Source organism: Oryx dammah, unplaced genomic scaffold (genome assembly GCF_014754425.2).
Source record: "Oryx dammah isolate SB20612 unplaced genomic scaffold, SCBI_Odam_1.1 HiC_scaffold_22, whole genome shotgun sequence".
In the NCBI taxonomy this organism is placed as follows: Eukaryota; Metazoa; Chordata; class Mammalia; order Artiodactyla; family Bovidae; genus Oryx; species Oryx dammah.
Genome location: NW_024070206.1, coordinates 21,055,419 through 21,072,386, shown reverse-complemented (window position 1 = coordinate 21,072,386; position 16,968 = coordinate 21,055,419). Strand labels below are relative to the sequence as shown.

General features: G+C 42.0%; 1 protein-coding gene across 6 annotated transcripts in view; it reads left to right on the top strand.

Annotated features, from left to right (window-relative positions):
- The window catches only part of PTPRM (protein tyrosine phosphatase receptor type M), a 660,655-nt gene that overhangs the window by 374,140 nt on the left and 269,547 nt on the right, over positions 1 to 16,968 (top strand). For all 6 annotated transcript variants that reach the window (XM_040264647.1, XM_040264643.1, XM_040264646.1 and 3 more), the window contains exons 8-9: positions 3,862 to 4,170; positions 8,883 to 8,992. In XM_040264647.1, coding sequence (XP_040120581.1) covers positions 3,862 to 4,170; positions 8,883 to 8,992 — 419 coding nt within the window. The remainder of the gene's footprint in view (positions 1 to 3,861; positions 4,171 to 8,882; positions 8,993 to 16,968) is intronic.

Genomic DNA, 16,968 nt, shown 5'->3' with positions numbered 1-16,968 from the left:
CAGACTAGGCCCCCTGGCCTCGTGACTGGTGCCAACGATGCCTTCCAGTACCCATTCCGCTGAGGGCCAAGGGATTGTGAAGAGAAGTTATTGGCCTTGGAATCCACACACGTCCTCCAAAACATCTTTAGGATCATGAGAAAAGATAGACATATATTCCCTACTACCCTGTCAGCTGGCTTCCCTGGTGGCTCAGATGGTAAAGAATCTGCCTGCAATGCAGGAGACCCAGGTTCGATCCCTGGGTCGGGAAAATCCCCTGGAGAAGGGAATGGAAACCCACTCCAGTATTGTTGCCTAGGAAATCGCATGGACAGAGGAGCCTGGCAGACTACAGTCCATGGGGTCTCAAACAGTTGGACATCACTTAGTAACTGAGCATGCACACAAAATGTGGTTCAGCGAATTGAAGATACTCCCTGAATTTCATAGCGAGTGAGTAACTGGACTCAGATTAGTACCCAAGGCTCCTACGACCACCTCCAGTGGCATTTGTCGTTATAGCAGAGTGTCTTTTTGTCACCTCCAGGACAGCTTCTCCTATTCGGGGAGCAGATTTATTTGTTTAGTTTTGGCTGTGCTGGGTCTTCATTGCTGTGTGCAGGCTTTCTCTGGTTTGGGAGAGCAGGGGTACTCTCTGGTTGTGGTGTGGGGGCTTCTCATTGCAGCGGTTTCTCTTGTTGTAGTGCACGGGCTCTAGGCACGTGAGCTTCAGTAGTTGTAGCGCTCAGGCTCAGTAGTTGAGGCACAGGTGCTAATCAGGTGTGGTTTGCTGGACCTAGAGCACACAGGCTTCAGTATTTGTGGTGCACCAGCTCAGTAGTTGTGGTGCACGGGCTTAGTTGCTCTGAGGCACGTGGACTCTTCCCGGACCAGGGATTGAACCCATGTCGCCTGAATTGGCAGGTGGATTCTTACCCACTGCTCCACCAGGGAAGTCCAAAATTAAAATATTTAAGAAAAGAAATATTCTGTTTGGAAAAGCTTCTGCAAGATGGTTTTGTTTGCACTGATCAGGAACAAGATGCAAACCAGTCTGGACAACCCTGCTTCCATTTAAGACTCAGGACTCACACAGCCTCCATCTCTGGTCTCTTAATACCATTCGTGACAATCAGGGTTCTGGAGACTTGGTCATAGAGGTGGTTGTTTGTGCTAGGCTTAGCTATTTGACTTGGTGAGTTTACAGGAAGTCATCCCTTTACCATGATGGGATTCTGAGAGGTGATAACAGATGGGAAGAGAGCATGTACTTCAAGACAGCTTGACCAGTAGACAGAGCCTTCATTGTTTTATCCTGGGGCTTAATTCACAAGTGTTTGTTCTTGGCTAAGGAGTATTAAAATGATGCAGGCTTACCTCTGCAGGAGAAAATAGTTTTTCTAGTGAAATTAAGTTATTACTGCACTGCTTGTTGAAATTAATATCTGAAGCATTTAGTCATTTAGTAAGTAAAATTGATGAAAACCTTGGAAAAGTGCTTTAGAACAGTCCTTGTGGAGACTTGTGATTAATAGGGAAAGGAGTGTAGATGTACATTAATCTGTTTATATAAGGGATCTGGAATGTATTAAAAGTTTTTGTAAGCATTCAACTAATGAAGCATTATATAAAATTAGACATTGCCTTTAGATGGTCAAAATTCACTAGACTGGAAAACACTTTCAATGTTATCACTAGGTAACTTATTTGTGATATTTTCCCAAACACTAGTAATTTAAATATGAAAAAAACTGATTCAGTAAAATGGAACGTTCCATGAGCATCTTCCACTCAGGATTCTCCAGGGAAATTTTTCCTCACTTGTCCTTGGTTCCTAGAGTTATTACAGGACAGAGTAGTGTGAATGGTCATGATTAACCTTGTGTTTGGGTTTGAACAGATAGATAACTGGCAGATAAACCCCGTCTCACAACTGCAAAACCAGAACATCATTTCACATGAATTGTTTCATTTGTTGAAGACCACAAGAAAAGGGGGTTCCCTAAGTTCTCTCTAGGCCCTAAATAATGGAGAAAACAAGGAATTTACACACAATGAAAAGCAAGATATGAACATCAGTGATAATCCAGACAGGTTTCTTCTGGTGGCTAAAAAGTATAGGTGTGGTTGTCTGGAAAACCAAGGCTGGGGAATGTGGCCTGGGACCCAGCTTCCATGGAACCAGAGGGAGTAGGGGGAAGGGTTCTTCCCAGCACTTTTGTCCCAAGGTTACGTTCACAGGACTTTATTCTAGTTTACATCCCTTGATCTTGTTTCTGGTGGAGTTTTATGGGTCTTAACGTGTGGTTTTTTTAAAAAATCTGATTCTGTTTATTTTGGTGGACACTCTATAGTAGAGTGGCAACAGCATATGTTTCATTGTCAAACATACAAATGCAGAGCCACCTTGGGCAACTTGTTGACCCCATCATGGTCACAATGTTTTCATTTCTATCTTGGGAAAAACTGGATTGTTAAGGAGTGGAGATTATATATACAAAACAACCCATACATAGGAAGTGCACACACAGGACACGGTAGCTGTTATTTCTCCAGTTTTCATGGGTATTTCTCCTTTCCAATTATAGATCTCTTTATAGATCATAAATGGTAACCACCTTCAGGAAAACAAAAATCAAAATACATGGATCAATTGAACGTAAGAATATACTAAAGTAAATATTTTAGATTAGGTGCTCCCCAAACCCATAAAAGGTAAACTTCTTAGAAAGATACAAGGTACATCATAGGGCTCAGTATATGTTTTATAATTAGTTATTATTGTATTTTCATCATCTTTCCATAAATAAGTTTAAGCTTTCTCATAAATAACAAGGTGCTACTATATAGCATGGGGTACTGTATTCAATATCCTGTGAGAAACCATAATGGAAGAGAATATAAAAATAGAATATATATGTATAACTAAATCACTTTTCTATACGGCAGAAATTACAACATTGTAAATCAACTGTACTTCATTAAAAAATAAATATGCATGAAAAAGCGTTCTCTGTATATATTCTTTCTCTTAAGCCAATCAGAATGCTCATGCAAATCATTTAGATTTCTAAGCTCCAAGCTCTGTCCCTGGAGCTTGGGCTGAGGAACAACACTGAGACCTGATCAGGGGTAGGAAAGAATTACTTCAGTAGTGACTGTGGAATTCTCTGTAAATCAAAATCTGAAAAGGCTAGAGTTCTGCTCAGAAGTTTATACTCTTTAATCATTGTATTTCATGCTGAATTTGCAAGCTTTTACTTTCATGTTTTCTAATTCCATAATTATGAATTAATTTAAAAAGATAAAAAGTATATGCATCAGTTAGCATGAAGATTAGTTTTGTGTATCAGAACCCCAGAGGAAAGAGCCTTAAATAAAAGCATTGTATTTCCCTCTAATGAAAATTTGGGGAGTAGACCATTCAGAGCTTGTACGGTAGCCCAGTGATTACCAGGAAACCCATTTCTGTGTTGTCATTGCTTTGAATCCTTCATGTTTAAGTGCATCATGGTCCATCATGGCTTCATGAGTGCAAGCTGTCCTAAGTCGAGCTAACAGGACAGAAGGAGGAACAAAGATGGGGAGCCCCTTCCTCTCAAGGAGACCCCTCCAGAAGCCATTCCTGACATCTCACCTTGTATGCCATCCACCAAAACCTGAGTTCAAGGATCAGACTTCACTGCTTAAGAGGATGGAAACTGTAGTCTTTATTCTGGGTGGCGTTATGCCCAGCTAAGTGTTAGAGAGTTTATTCATATGGAAGAAGAGAAAACAAGATATTGGAGACCAATATAATTATCTGTGGCATCTAGGCTTCACCAGAACTTTTATTATCCTTTTCTCTTATGTTTTCTTTTTCCTTCTTTTCCTCATTAGATCCCATGCGTGGCCCAAGGAAGCTGGAAGTCGTGGAAGTCAAATCTCGACAGATCACCATCCGCTGGGAGCCCTTTGGGTATAACGTGACCCGTTGCCATAGCTACAACCTCACAGTCCACTACTGTTACAAAGTTGGAGGGCAGGAACAGGTGCGAGAGGAAGTGAGCTGGGACACAGAAAACTCACACCCCCAACACACCATCACCAACCTCTCGCCCTACACCAACGTTAGCGTGAAGCTCATCCTCATGAATCCGGAGGGGCGGAAGGAGAGCCAGGAGCTCGTAGTACAGACGGATGAAGATCGTGAGTACTTTGAAGTGATGTGTTTATGTCAAACATGCAGTCTTTCAAAAATGCAGCTTGTGTTTCTTTCTAACTGAGATCTTTACAATGAAAATGGAAGAAAATTGCTTACCATGTTGAATAACGTGTGTCTGTGCTGCATCTGCTGAAACACTGATTAAAAAAGGTGAAGACAATAAAGATACAGAGGCTTGTTTTAACTTTTATGTCATATAATTAGTTTTCTACATACGATAATCCTACATGGCTCTGAATAGTTCTTCGTTCAAATTTTGTCATCATGTTGGGACTGAGGTGTTGTTTGGGTATTAGATTATCTATAGGAAAGACTTATTCATATGGCATTCTGAAACATTTTTCATAGTTCAGATTAAAATTCAGCCCCAGATAGAGGCTGCCTTTGCTCTTCATCACAGTGCTAAGAAATTACCACAGGAGGTCAGTGGTCAAGTAATAGTCATTCTTTTCCATAGGAACAATGTAATTGAATATTACCTCAATAACCAAGACTTCAATAAATAGACTTCTATTAATATGTGTCAGAGTACTTCTGGAGTACTTAGTAGTAGATCATTAGTATTCTAGAAGCCTTGTTAATATGAACAGTGATATTACTGTCTGTTTTATCTTTCTGCCTTGAGGGTTTTTTCAAACTATATGTTAAATTGAAGTCCAGTTAATTTGCAATGCTAGCTTCAGGTATACTGCAGAGTTTTATATATAAGTTTATATATATCATATACTTATATATGATATATATAAAACTCTGCAGTACACCTGAGGCTAACAATGCATATATACATGTATATATACCACTGAATATATATTAATATAGATATATATTCTTGTTAAGATTCTTTTCCGTCATAGGTTATTGCAAGATATTAAGTATAGTTCCCTGTGCTCTACAGCAGGTTCTTGTTGCTTATCTGTTTTATATACAGTAGTGTGTGTATGTTCATCTCTACTTCCTACTTTATATCTTCCCGCTCGCTCCTTCCCCTTTGGTAACATAAGCTTGGTTTCTGTCGGAGAGTCTACTTCTGTTTGTCAGTAAGTTCATGTGTATCATTTTTTTAATTCCACATGTAAGTGATATCATGTGATGTTTGTCTTTGCCTGACTTACTTCACTTAATATGTTGATAGACTGTTCTTTTCTCTCAACTTTCACTGCCTACATCCAGATCTCATTATTTTATTCTGAAACTTCTGTAGTAGTTTCTGACCTTTCTTTGTGGTCCCAACTTCTCCCATTCCAGGGCCCCCTACCCACTCACTAAACTTATATGTAAAATACCTTTTTATCACCTCACCGTCTCCACAAGAGCTATCAGTGACTCTCCTTGCCCAAATCTGGATTGTCAAGGTCCTTGGTGTTCCTGGTTCAGACTCTAGAACTGGGAGCCTCTTCTCCCACACAGGGCATCCTGCAGAGCAGTCCTTTGGGCATGGGTCCTACGTGCACACCCCTTGCATCCTGAGCGCCTCCTACAGTCTGTTCTCCTCTGCACATCCCTCCCACCTGGCCGCCTCCATTCGACCTCCTCCACTACCGCCCAGAGTGCTCCTTACTTTCAGGTCCTTCATGAAGCTGTCTCCAACTCTTCCCACCCTTATTCTCCACATCCTATGACCTTATTGCACTTGACAAGATCTTTAAATATCTGAGCCTTAATTTCCTTGTCTGAGAAGCAAGAATCGTATAGTTCTCCAGCATTTTAGGGTTAGAAGGCATTTTCATCCAGGGCTGTTTGTGGTTGAAGAGAAGAGTCTTTAATAGGTGAGTGTTATTATTGTTGTTGTAACAGATCAAAGCAACTTCTCTTGACCCTTACTTATTCTCTCATTATATTACATGTAATTTTTCCCTTTTAACTGTAAATTATTTGAGAGAAGCCATCTATTTTTTTTTCTATAGCGATATGGATGATATTGAGTAGGCAATAAGCACTCAAAATACTTTGTCAGTCATTAATAGAAGAGTAAAGTTTGCTAATAATCTTTTAATTCAGGCTTAAATTGGCAGTAGTTTTCCATCATGTGAGTGGAATGTCAAATTCAGTCTTTTGTAGAGATAAGAGATGTTATGCTGAGGCGTGAACCCACCGAAACTCTGAGGTTTCAAATTGACATGAACGGAGAATTCTGTTAAGTGCTGTTGAAACATGAGGTTAGAATAAGTTACTTATCCATTAGTGTGTTTATTTATTTATTTATTTTTCAATTTTATTTTATTTTATTTTATTTTTTTACTTTACAATATTGTATTGGTTTTGCCACACATCAACATGAATCTGCCACGGGTGTACACGTGTTCCCAATCCCACCTCCCCACCCCCCATCCCACACCATCCCTCTGGGTCATCCCAGTGCACCAGCCCCAAGCATCCTGCACCCTGCATCGAACCTAGACTGGCAATTCATTCCTTTATGATAGTATACATGTTTCAATGCCATTCTCCCGAATCATCCCATCTTCTCCCTCTCCCACAGAGTCCAAAAGACTGTTCTATACATCTGTGTCTCTTTTGCTGTCTCACATACAGGGTTATCATTACCATCTTTCTAAATTCCATATATATGCGTTAGTATACTGTATTGGTGTTTTTCTTTCTGGCTTACTTCACTCTGTATAATCAGCTCCAGTTTCATCCACTTCATTAGAACTGATTCAAATGTATTCTTTTTAATGACTGAGTAATACTCCATTGTGTATATGTACCACAGCTTTCCTACCCATTCATCTGCTGATGGACATCTAGGTTGCTTCCATGTCCTGGCTATTATAAACAGTGCTGCGATGAACATACTTATCCATTAGTGTGTTTAAAGTAGCTTGCTAGTCCCTGGAGTTGGGCATGCATGACTTCCAAACAAAAACCTATTCGTTTCATAGCATATCAGCATCCAGTTAATTAGAAAAACTTTGATTTCAAATTATATTTCTTAACAAGAACAAAAGAAAAAAGACTTCAAAAAAGGCAGAAAAGGACAGAAAGAGAAAAATGGATAATACTGAGCTCTAAGAAAAAAAATTGAAGTGTCACTATCTGCCACTAATAAAGGCCACAATTCATTGAACATTGTGAGTTTTATTATACTATAATAATTTTGTTTAAATATCATTTATTTTATGAGAAATATGTGGGAAAGATATATCTTTTATTGCTGTTATGAGTGTCACTAGACAGGGCTCAGTTCCACAAACTTAGATATATTATGGTTCTATACTCCAAATCATGAATTTCTACACCTTCTAAAAACCAGTGCCAGACCTAAGTTCCCGTGAAGTGCTATCTTCCTAATTTAACTAACCTTTCTGGTATTTTATTTTAATCACTTGATCTGTTCTTGACCTAAAAGCAATTATATGAATCCCATTTAGGTTTCCCTGTTGTTAACATTTTCATGGTTACAAGGCCTCCAGTACATTTTATTAAGTTTATCCTTTTAAGATACCCTCTGTTCAACATCAATTTGACAATCTCTTTTTAAAATTTTATTCCCATTTACACTAATTGAATTAAATCAAAGATTTGTTTTTTCTAAGTTTTTGCCCTCCTTGCACCTGTACATAGATTAATGAATGTCAAAGTGTTAGTTGCTCAGTTGTGTCCGACTCTTTGTGACCCCATGGACTGTAGCCAGCCAGCGTCCCATCTGCTACACCCCACTTAGTTCTATTTTGAGTAGCTGTCAATATCCTCCCTCTATAGGAGAAGGCAATGGCACTCCACTCCAGTACTCTTGCCTGGAAAATCCCATGGATGGAAGAGCCTGGTGGGCTGCAGTCCATGGGGTCGCTAAGAGTCGGACATGACTAAGCGACTTCAGTTTCACTTTTCACTTTCATGCACTGGAGAAGAAAATGGCAACCCACTCCAGTATTCTTGCCTGGAGAATCCCAGGGATGGCGGAGACTGGTGGGCTGCCACCTATGGGGTCGCACAGAGTTGGACACGACTGAAGTGACTTAGCTGCAGCATAGGTAGCCCATCAACTAAACAAATATGTACAACCTTTGTGTCCTCTTGAAATGCTGGTCAGTCTTTCCAGTTGGCACAATCTCAGCAACTCTTAAGGGCTCCTCATAGCCTCCACCAGCTAACAAAACATTTCTCTAGCCCTATCTTTTCAACGTTATTGAGATGTGTTTATCAAATCATGAGCTGACTTGGGTTGTTTCTCCTCTTTGGTTATCGTGAATAGTGCTCCTCTTAATATTTGTGTACAAGCCTTCCAGTGACCAGTCTTTTCAGTTCCCTTGGATATATACCTAGGATTAAAGTTGCTGAGTCATATGGTAGTTTATCTATGTTTAACCATCTTCCAAAATGGCTGCACCAGTTTACAGTCTCATGAGTTAATGTGTAGGAATTTGCATCATTCCACATCCTTCTTTATGTCTGAACAATAAAAAAAGTTTTATTTACAAAATAAAAAAAAAGTTTATTTACAAGTTTATTTACAATGTTTGAATTGTCTGATTCAAACATTTTAGAGAAAAATGGGACGAAATTCTTTTCTTTATAAAGACAGTATAGCCAAAATGGTTTTAAATTCCAGGTTTTTGCAAGAAAGTGGACTATATCTATTAAAATCTTTTGACTCAATAGAGAGTTAAAAACCTATCAAGTCTAGAAAAACTTTTCTTTCTTTCTTTTTTTTTTTTTTTTTACTGAAATATGTATCGATTTTCCCCACTTCTAGTTCCAAGTGCTGTTCTTACTGAATCCATCCAAGGAAGTACCTTTGAAGAGAAGATATTCCTTCAATGGCGAGAACCAATTCAAACCTATGGTGTCATCACTCTATATGAGGTAAGATATACCGTTGTTAGTAATTTAATTTTTTACTATAACTTGTATGATTGCTCACCTATCTAGTATTTAAAAATACATAGTGGCATCATGTCTTTTAAGAAGCTGAATGCTTTCACTAGTTATAATGGTTACTGAATGGAAGCAAAATAATTAAAGATGGGTTTTCAAATTATGAATAATTTCAGGATATATACTCACAATGATTTAGATGTGTCCAGATTACCTGTTATTGTATGTAAAGCCACAACATGACATAGTTTAAAAATCACTTTTTTTTTTTGCTTTTTTTGCCACTTTATTTTTTTAATTGAAGGATAATTGCGTTACAGAATTTTGTGGTTTTCTGTCAGACATCAATACTGCTACTGCTAAGTCACTTCAGTCGTGTCCAACTCAAGACCCCATAGACGGCAGCCCACCAGGCTCCGCTGTCCCTGGGGTTCTCCAGGCAAGAACACTGGAGTGGGTTGCCATTTCCTTCTCCAATGCATGAAAGTGAAAAGTGAAAGTGAAGTCGCTCAGTCGTGTCCAACTCTTCTCGACCCCATGGACTGCAGCCTACCAGGCTCCTGTGTCCATGGGATTTTCCAGGCAACAGTACTGGAGTGGGGTGCCATTGCCTTCTCCGGTCAGACATCAATAGGTATATACATATTGTATAATCATCCATAGGTACACCCATGTCTACTCCTCCCAAACCCCCTCCCTACTCCACCCTTCTAGATTGTCACAGGGTCCCTGTTTGAGTTCCCTGAGTCATACAGCAAATTCCCATTGGGAGACTCTGATGCTGGGAAAGACTGAGGGCAGGAGGAGAAGGGGATGACAGAGGATGAGATGGTTGGATGGAATCACCGACACAATGGACATGGGTTTGGGTGGACTCCGGGAGTTGGTGATGGACAGGGAGGCCTGGCGTACTGCACTTCATGGAGTCGCAAAGAGTTGGACACGGCTGAGCGACTAAACTGAACTGATCCATTTTACATATGATAATGTAAGTTTCCATGTTACTCTCTCCATCCATCTCACTCTCTTCCTCCTCCCCTCCCTAAAATCACCTTTATTAAAAACAATGTGTCCTGTAGTACATATTAGTTTGGGCTTCCCAGATGACGCTAGTTGTGAAGAACTGCCTGCCAATACAGGAGATGAAAGAGACACGGGTTTGATCACTGGGTCAGGAAGATTCCCCTAAAGGAGGAAATGGCAGCCCACTCCAATATTCTTGCCTGGAGAAATCCCATGGACAGATGAGCCTGGTGGGCTACAGTCAATAGGGTCGCAAAGAGTAAGACACGACTGAAGCAACGTAGCAGGCATGTGCAGTATATACATTATTTAGGAGGCAACCACGACATCCTGTCCTTGCCAGCTCTAAACTCCTTTGAATGTGAAAGTGAAGTCTGTCAGTTGTGTCCAGCTCTTTGTAGCCCCCTGGACTGTAGCCCACCAGGCTTCTCCTTCCATGGAATTTTCTAGGCAAGAGTACTGGAGTGGGTTGCCATTTCCTTCTCCAAGGGATCTTCCCCACCCAGAGATTGAACCCAGGTCTCCTGTTTGTGGACAGACGCTTTACCATCTGAGCCACCAGGGAATCCCTAAACTCCTTTACTCCCGAATTATAGAACCCTGATGATCCAATTAGCAGAGTCTCGAGACATTGTTTTGGGTTAGCAACAGAATAATGTCTCTTGGTTTCTTAGCATTAACAGAACCCCTATAGAGTTCTGTGACATAGTTTTGTCTATTGATAGCAGAGCAGAACCTGATGACTTGTTCAGGGGGAAAAAATGACAGCCCTAGCGGGGTGGCAGTCATCATCACATCTGTATGAGCGTGATTTCACTCTGCCTATTGTCATAGAAACAAGCAGGTGCATTTTTTTTCAAGCTGGCACTTATATGAATGCAAATTCAACAAAATTATATGTTGTTAGGTTTCTGAAATTTGCAGCCTTTCTTCCCACAGGACCTTTACCTGAACACCTTTCAAAGCTACTGACAAAGCTGGGAAAGATGCACTGTCAGACAGTCATCACTGGTGACCCGTCTCCCTGACCCAACTAGCTTCACAGCTATGCTTCCTTGTACCTTTGGAAAATTGGTATTGAAATGCAAAAAAAAAAAAAAAAAATGTTGTTCATTGAAAGCTAAACAAAGTAAGAGGAAAGGAAAAAAGTTGATTTTCGTGTGGAATGATTGACACTTTCCTAGGCTGCTTCATGGTAAAAGAATAGAGTGTTATGAAAATTCGTGCCTCTGCTTTTGTAGAGTTGTTTTTTACAATCAAGTCAAACAGGTTCTTTTTTAACTCGGTGATCAGAATCTTTTAGTTAGTACTTTTGGCCCCATGACCACTTTTTAGTTCTGCCTTCTAGACTGTTACCTTAGGATAACAGAATATTTTGCTAAAAAATATACAATCTTTGAAATCAGTGTTAAGTTCCAAGAAATCAGTCCACTTGTCCTGAAAGCCACATGTTGATATCTAGGCAGACAGAAAATAAAGACAAGATTTTATTTTTCTGATTCCTTGGAGCATAATCTTTGTATAAGAAGGAAATTTTATGTAAAAACAATAGGAATCATAATTCAGAAGCAGAACCCATTAATCTCTCTAACTTCAACAGCAAAGATGTCCCAGTTGACACTGATCTAAACGCTACTACAAAAGGGCTGTGTGAATGTGTCATAAAGTGAAGTGAAAGTTGCTCAATCATGTCTAACTCTTTGCAACTATACAATCCATGGTATTCTCTAGGCCAGAATACTGGATAGTGGGTAGCCTTTTCCCTTCTTCAGGGGATCTTCCCAACCCAGGGATCGAACCCAGGTCTCCTGCATTGCAGGTGGATTCTTTACCAGCTGAGCCACAGGGGAAGCCCACGGTGTCATAAGCCAGGTCTTAAAACTCAACTATAGGTAAGAAGAGGGCTTCCCAGGTGGCACAGTTGGTAAAGAAACTGCTTGCAATTCAGAAGACACAAGAGATGCAGGTTAATCCCTGGCTCGGGAAGATCCCCTGGAGGAGAGCATGGCTATCCACTCCAGTATTATTACCTGGGAAATTCCATGGACAGAGGAGCCTGACAGGCTCTAGGCCATGGGGTCGCAAAGAGTTGGACATGACTGAGAAACTAAGCATAGCACAGTATCAAAATGCAAACACCACATATCGAGCCTGGTTAAGGAAGTTTATCAGTTAGTAAGGGCTTCCCTAATAGCTCAGTTGACAAAGAATCCACCTGCAATGCAGGAGACCCTGGGGTTAGATTCCTGGGTTGGGAAGATCCCTGGAGAAAGGATAGGCTACCCACCCCAGTATTCTTGCGCTTCCCTTGTGGCTCAGCTGGTAAAGAACCTGCCTGCAATGCAGGAGACATGGGTTCAGTCTCTGGGTTGGGAAGATCCCCTAGAGAAGGGAAAGGCTACCCACCCCAGTATTCTGGCCTGGAGAATTCCATGAACTATACAGTCCATGGGGTTGCAAAGAGTCAGACATGACTGAGTGACTTTCACTTTTCCCCAATGCACAGGGATACATGTCCCAGTATTTTCATTGTCCCCACTAACTGTATATGGCCTCCAGGCTGTTAGTCATGAGAGTAACACATCAACAAGCATTAAAAAAAAAAGAAACCACTTAGTATGTATAAGATGTTGGAAGAGGACAAACTATATAAGATCTCTCCCTCCTCTTTTAGAAGTAAGCAGTCCTGTCAGCAATGAAGTATAGAAAAGAATAAAATGAGAACCACGTATTGCTTCCATGCAGCAGTGCGTGCAAGATTGTCAGGCACGTAGTAAAGAAGAGTCTGGGCTCGTCAGCTGATTGGGGACATAGACAGACGGAGCATTGAAAATCCCTCAAAACCCCCAGCCTGGAGAGCTGGGCTCAGTAAGCCAGTGTCCCCTCAAAGGAAGAAAGTCAAAGTGTTAGTTGCTCAGTCATGTCCGACTGTGTGACCGCATGGACTGTAGCCTCTGTCCCTGGGATTCTCCAGGCAAGAATACTGGAGTGGGTTGCCATTTCCTTCTCCACAGGATCTTCCCAACCCAGGGATTGAACTCAGGACTCCTGCAATGCAGGCAGATTCTTTACTGTCCAAACCACCAGGGAAGCCCAATGAGACAGATCAAAGGGTGGAGAGAAGGAGAATTGAGGGGCCTGTTTGGCATCGGTGTTCCAGGCCTCCTCTGGTATCATCCCGGTTGATATTCATTACTGCTCCTGCCATGATTTTCAACTGGAATGGAAGGAGCTGTGTGTATGGAATTTTCTTTTCCCTGTGAACCTTCTGATCCATCATGCCTGCTTCTGCTGATACCTTCTTTCCTCCTAACACCTTCCCCTCATTCTCCTTCTAAGGCACTTCTGCTGATCTTTCCTACATTTCAGTCAAATTTTGAACTTTTCCGTGAAGTATCCTAGGTTCTTGTGTCCCCTGGAATCAGATTTAGTTGTTGCTTCCTCTGATTGCTTATGCATGCATTGAAGACCTAGTTAAGGCTGGCTGGCATTGCAGCCATGGTCGGAGATGCTGTGTTATCCTGTTTTGGTTTTCTAGGATTTGAGACTTAGTCATGAGAGGGGAAGATGATGCTGGAGTGCCTCAGGCACCAACCTGCCAATCAGAAATTACCCAATGTGTGCTCATTCCATCTCACCTAGTTGATCCCACGTGTGGTCTGCATGTCAGTTTGTTTTCAGCATGGGCTTTGTATCAAATCCCTGGGTTCACCCTGGGACATCAGGGTTCTTTCTCAATGGAGGTGTTGTCAGAATCGACTTGGCCCTCAGCCAGAGAAATGTCCAGGTGTGAGCTGAGCCCTGGACTTCCCTCCTGGGAGTCCCTGCTGGTCATCCACAGCCTGGTACTTGCTAGGCTCTTCCCAGACATGCTGAATGAGCAAATGAAAAAATAAATACCAAAAAGGCACATTACACTTGGGTGTGAGCGTGGAGCTGGGTGCCCTTCAGACATACCACTCAGGAGGAGAGGCGCTTACTGACCATCATCAGCTCCTCACAGGCTGTGGAGTTCAGAGTCAAGTTCACTCTGTTTCCAAGGAACCTTTTTATCCCTGGAATTCAGACTCCCAGGGCTCTGGATGAGTTTTAGGACGGAGGAGCCTGATAGGCTGAAGTCCATGGGGTCGCGAAGAATCAGACACGACTGAGTGACTTCACTTTCACTTTTCACTTTCATGCATTGGAGGAAATGGCAACCCACTCCAGTGTTCTTGCCTGGAGGATCCCAGGGATGGGGGAGCCTGGTGGGCTGCCGTCTATGGGGTCGCACAGAGTCGGACACGACTGAAGCGACTTAGCAGCAGCAGCAGCATGCACTTTCTGACATTTTGTGGCCACTTGGACACAACAGAGTTTCTCTTTAGGGATTTCTTAGATGAGGGAGAGGGTTCGCTATTTTTTATTTTTAGAGGAGTTTATACACGCATTGTGGTGGCTCACTGGTAATGGATCCACCTGCCAGTGCGGGAGACACAAGTTGATCCCTGGATCAAGAAGATCCCCTGGAGGAAAGCATGGCAACCCACTCCAGTATTCTTGACTGGAAGATCCCATGGACAGAGGAGCCTGGCCAGTTACAGTCCATGGGGTCATAAAGAGTTGGACACTACTTAGCAACTAGACAGCAACAATATGTGCATTGTTATGGGTCAGGGAGAGAGTATTTGTGCTTTTAAATAAATTATTGAGGAGTGTTACTAAAAGAGAGTTAAGAAACCCAATCTAGCTAATCCTGCAAGGTCATGGCTAGAGGTGAGCCCAAACCCCTCAGCTGTGGTCAAACAGCACGTGCTCTGATGAAGCCTTTGCTGTTTGCTTTGCCATTGGCACCAGCGGAGCTGACATCCTCCTCGATGCATTGTGAGTGTCTGTGAGCGCACACCTGCTCTCCCCGGAGTTCTCAGGAGAACATACACTGAGGGCCAAATATTTACCTATCACAGTGGGATCAAAAAGAATAAGGTATCACTCTTCAGAAAAAAAAGAGACAGTTATATGGAAAGTTCGAATTCCTTTGTCGTGTTTAATCATGTTTGCAGACCACAAAGAGCTCTTAGCTCACTCCATGAGTTACTGCCAGATGGATGGTGGGGACACTGTCACAACTGCCAGGGTTTAGCAGATCCAGAGATCCTCAGGGTGAGCTTGGGAAGGATTGATGAATACGTGGAACGCAAGCTCCAGCTCGAGACAGGGTGGACACGTCTTTGGTTTCCGTCTTGAACTCTCAGCAGTCTCTTTGAAATCATTCCCTTCTTGTTGTTATTCAGTCCTTAAGTCATGTCGGGCTCTTTGTGACCCCACAAACTGTAGCCCACCAGATTCCTGTGTCCATGGGATTCTCCAGGCAAGAATACTGGAGTGGTAGTCATTTCCTACTCCAGGGGATCTTCCCAACCCAGGGATCAAACCCACATCTCCTGCATTGCAGGTGGATTCTTTACCACTGAGCCACCAGGGAGGCCAGCGTGTTCCAATTAGGCTGTGTCATAACTTCTGGGTTGCATCACTCCTGAACCTACCAGATTGCTCCCTCCCCCCAGTCAGTCACCACATTTGAGTCACGTGAGACCCCAGCCCAGAGCACCGTGCTTGGCACCCAAGAGACATGCAGTGGAGATGTTGTGAATGAGTGAAGTAATGGATGCGGGGGGAGTGGTTATGTTGTCACAGCTTAGATCTGCGTTCTCTGGGGCTCTCAAGGTGGGACTCAATGTAAGCAGCTAGGTACACAGAGGTGGCATTGAAGTCACTGGACAGGAGCACGAGTGGACTCAGTCTTACTCTTGACTCCGAGGAACCTTGAGAAGGAAACCAGCGAGAGGGTTAACAGCAGATCTGCTGCCAGACTCTGATGGTGTTGCGCACAGCGGTGATTAATACATACAGCAAACATTTTCTTGCCATTGCTTAGTTGATTCAATCTAAATATTCTCTCAGAGAGGTCTCCTTAATTATAATGACATGGTATAAATATAAGAAGAAAGAATGTCAGTTATCACTTGGTATAATAACAGTGTTAGTGTTCATGCACATAAATTATAAGTAACTTTAACCTATTTGAAAGCAAGAAAAGTGCTCAGTTTTGCAATTTAAAACTTTTGAATATGCCGCATTTAGAAATTATATCATTACAACCAGGAGAAGTTAGTAATCACCCCTAAAATGCACGTTCTTGAGGAGTTGATGAACTACTTAGAGTGAAATTCTTTCAAGCATCATTTGAAAGGGCAAAATTTAAAGATACCTATGTTGTATTTATTTTCACACAATCCAGACTCATCTAGGGTGCTTTGAACACTGTTATGTGATAAACATCATGAAAACTTCCAGAAATGCACTGAGTCCAAAATGGCAGCTCTTAGTCATTTGGGCATTTTAAGTTTTACTTAATTCAAATAAAATGACTCACAGACATAGTAGATGAACTTAATGGTTACCCAAGGGGGAAAGGGAAGAAGGGATAAATTAGGAGTTTGGGATTAACAGAGTGTAGGCTATGAGCAACCTAGATAGCATATTCAAAAGCAGAGACAGTACTTTGCCAACTAAGGTCTGTCTAGTCAAGGCTATGGTTTTTCCAGTAGTCATGTATGGATGTGAGAGTTGGACTGTGAAGAAGGCTGAGCACCAAAGAATTGATGCTTTTGAACTGTGGTGTTGGAGAAGATTCTTGAAAGTCCCTTGGACTGCAAGATCCAACCAGTCCATTCTGAAGGAGATCAGCCCTGGGATTTCTTTGGAGGGAATGATGCTAAAGCTGAAATTCCAGTACTTTGGCCACCTCATGCGAAGAGTTGACTCATTGGAAAAGACTGATGCTGGGAGGGATTGGGGGCAGGAGAAGAAGGGGACGACAGAGGATGAGATGGCTGGATGGCATCACTGACTCGATGGACGTGAGTCTGAGTGAACTCTGGGAGTTGGTGATGGACAGG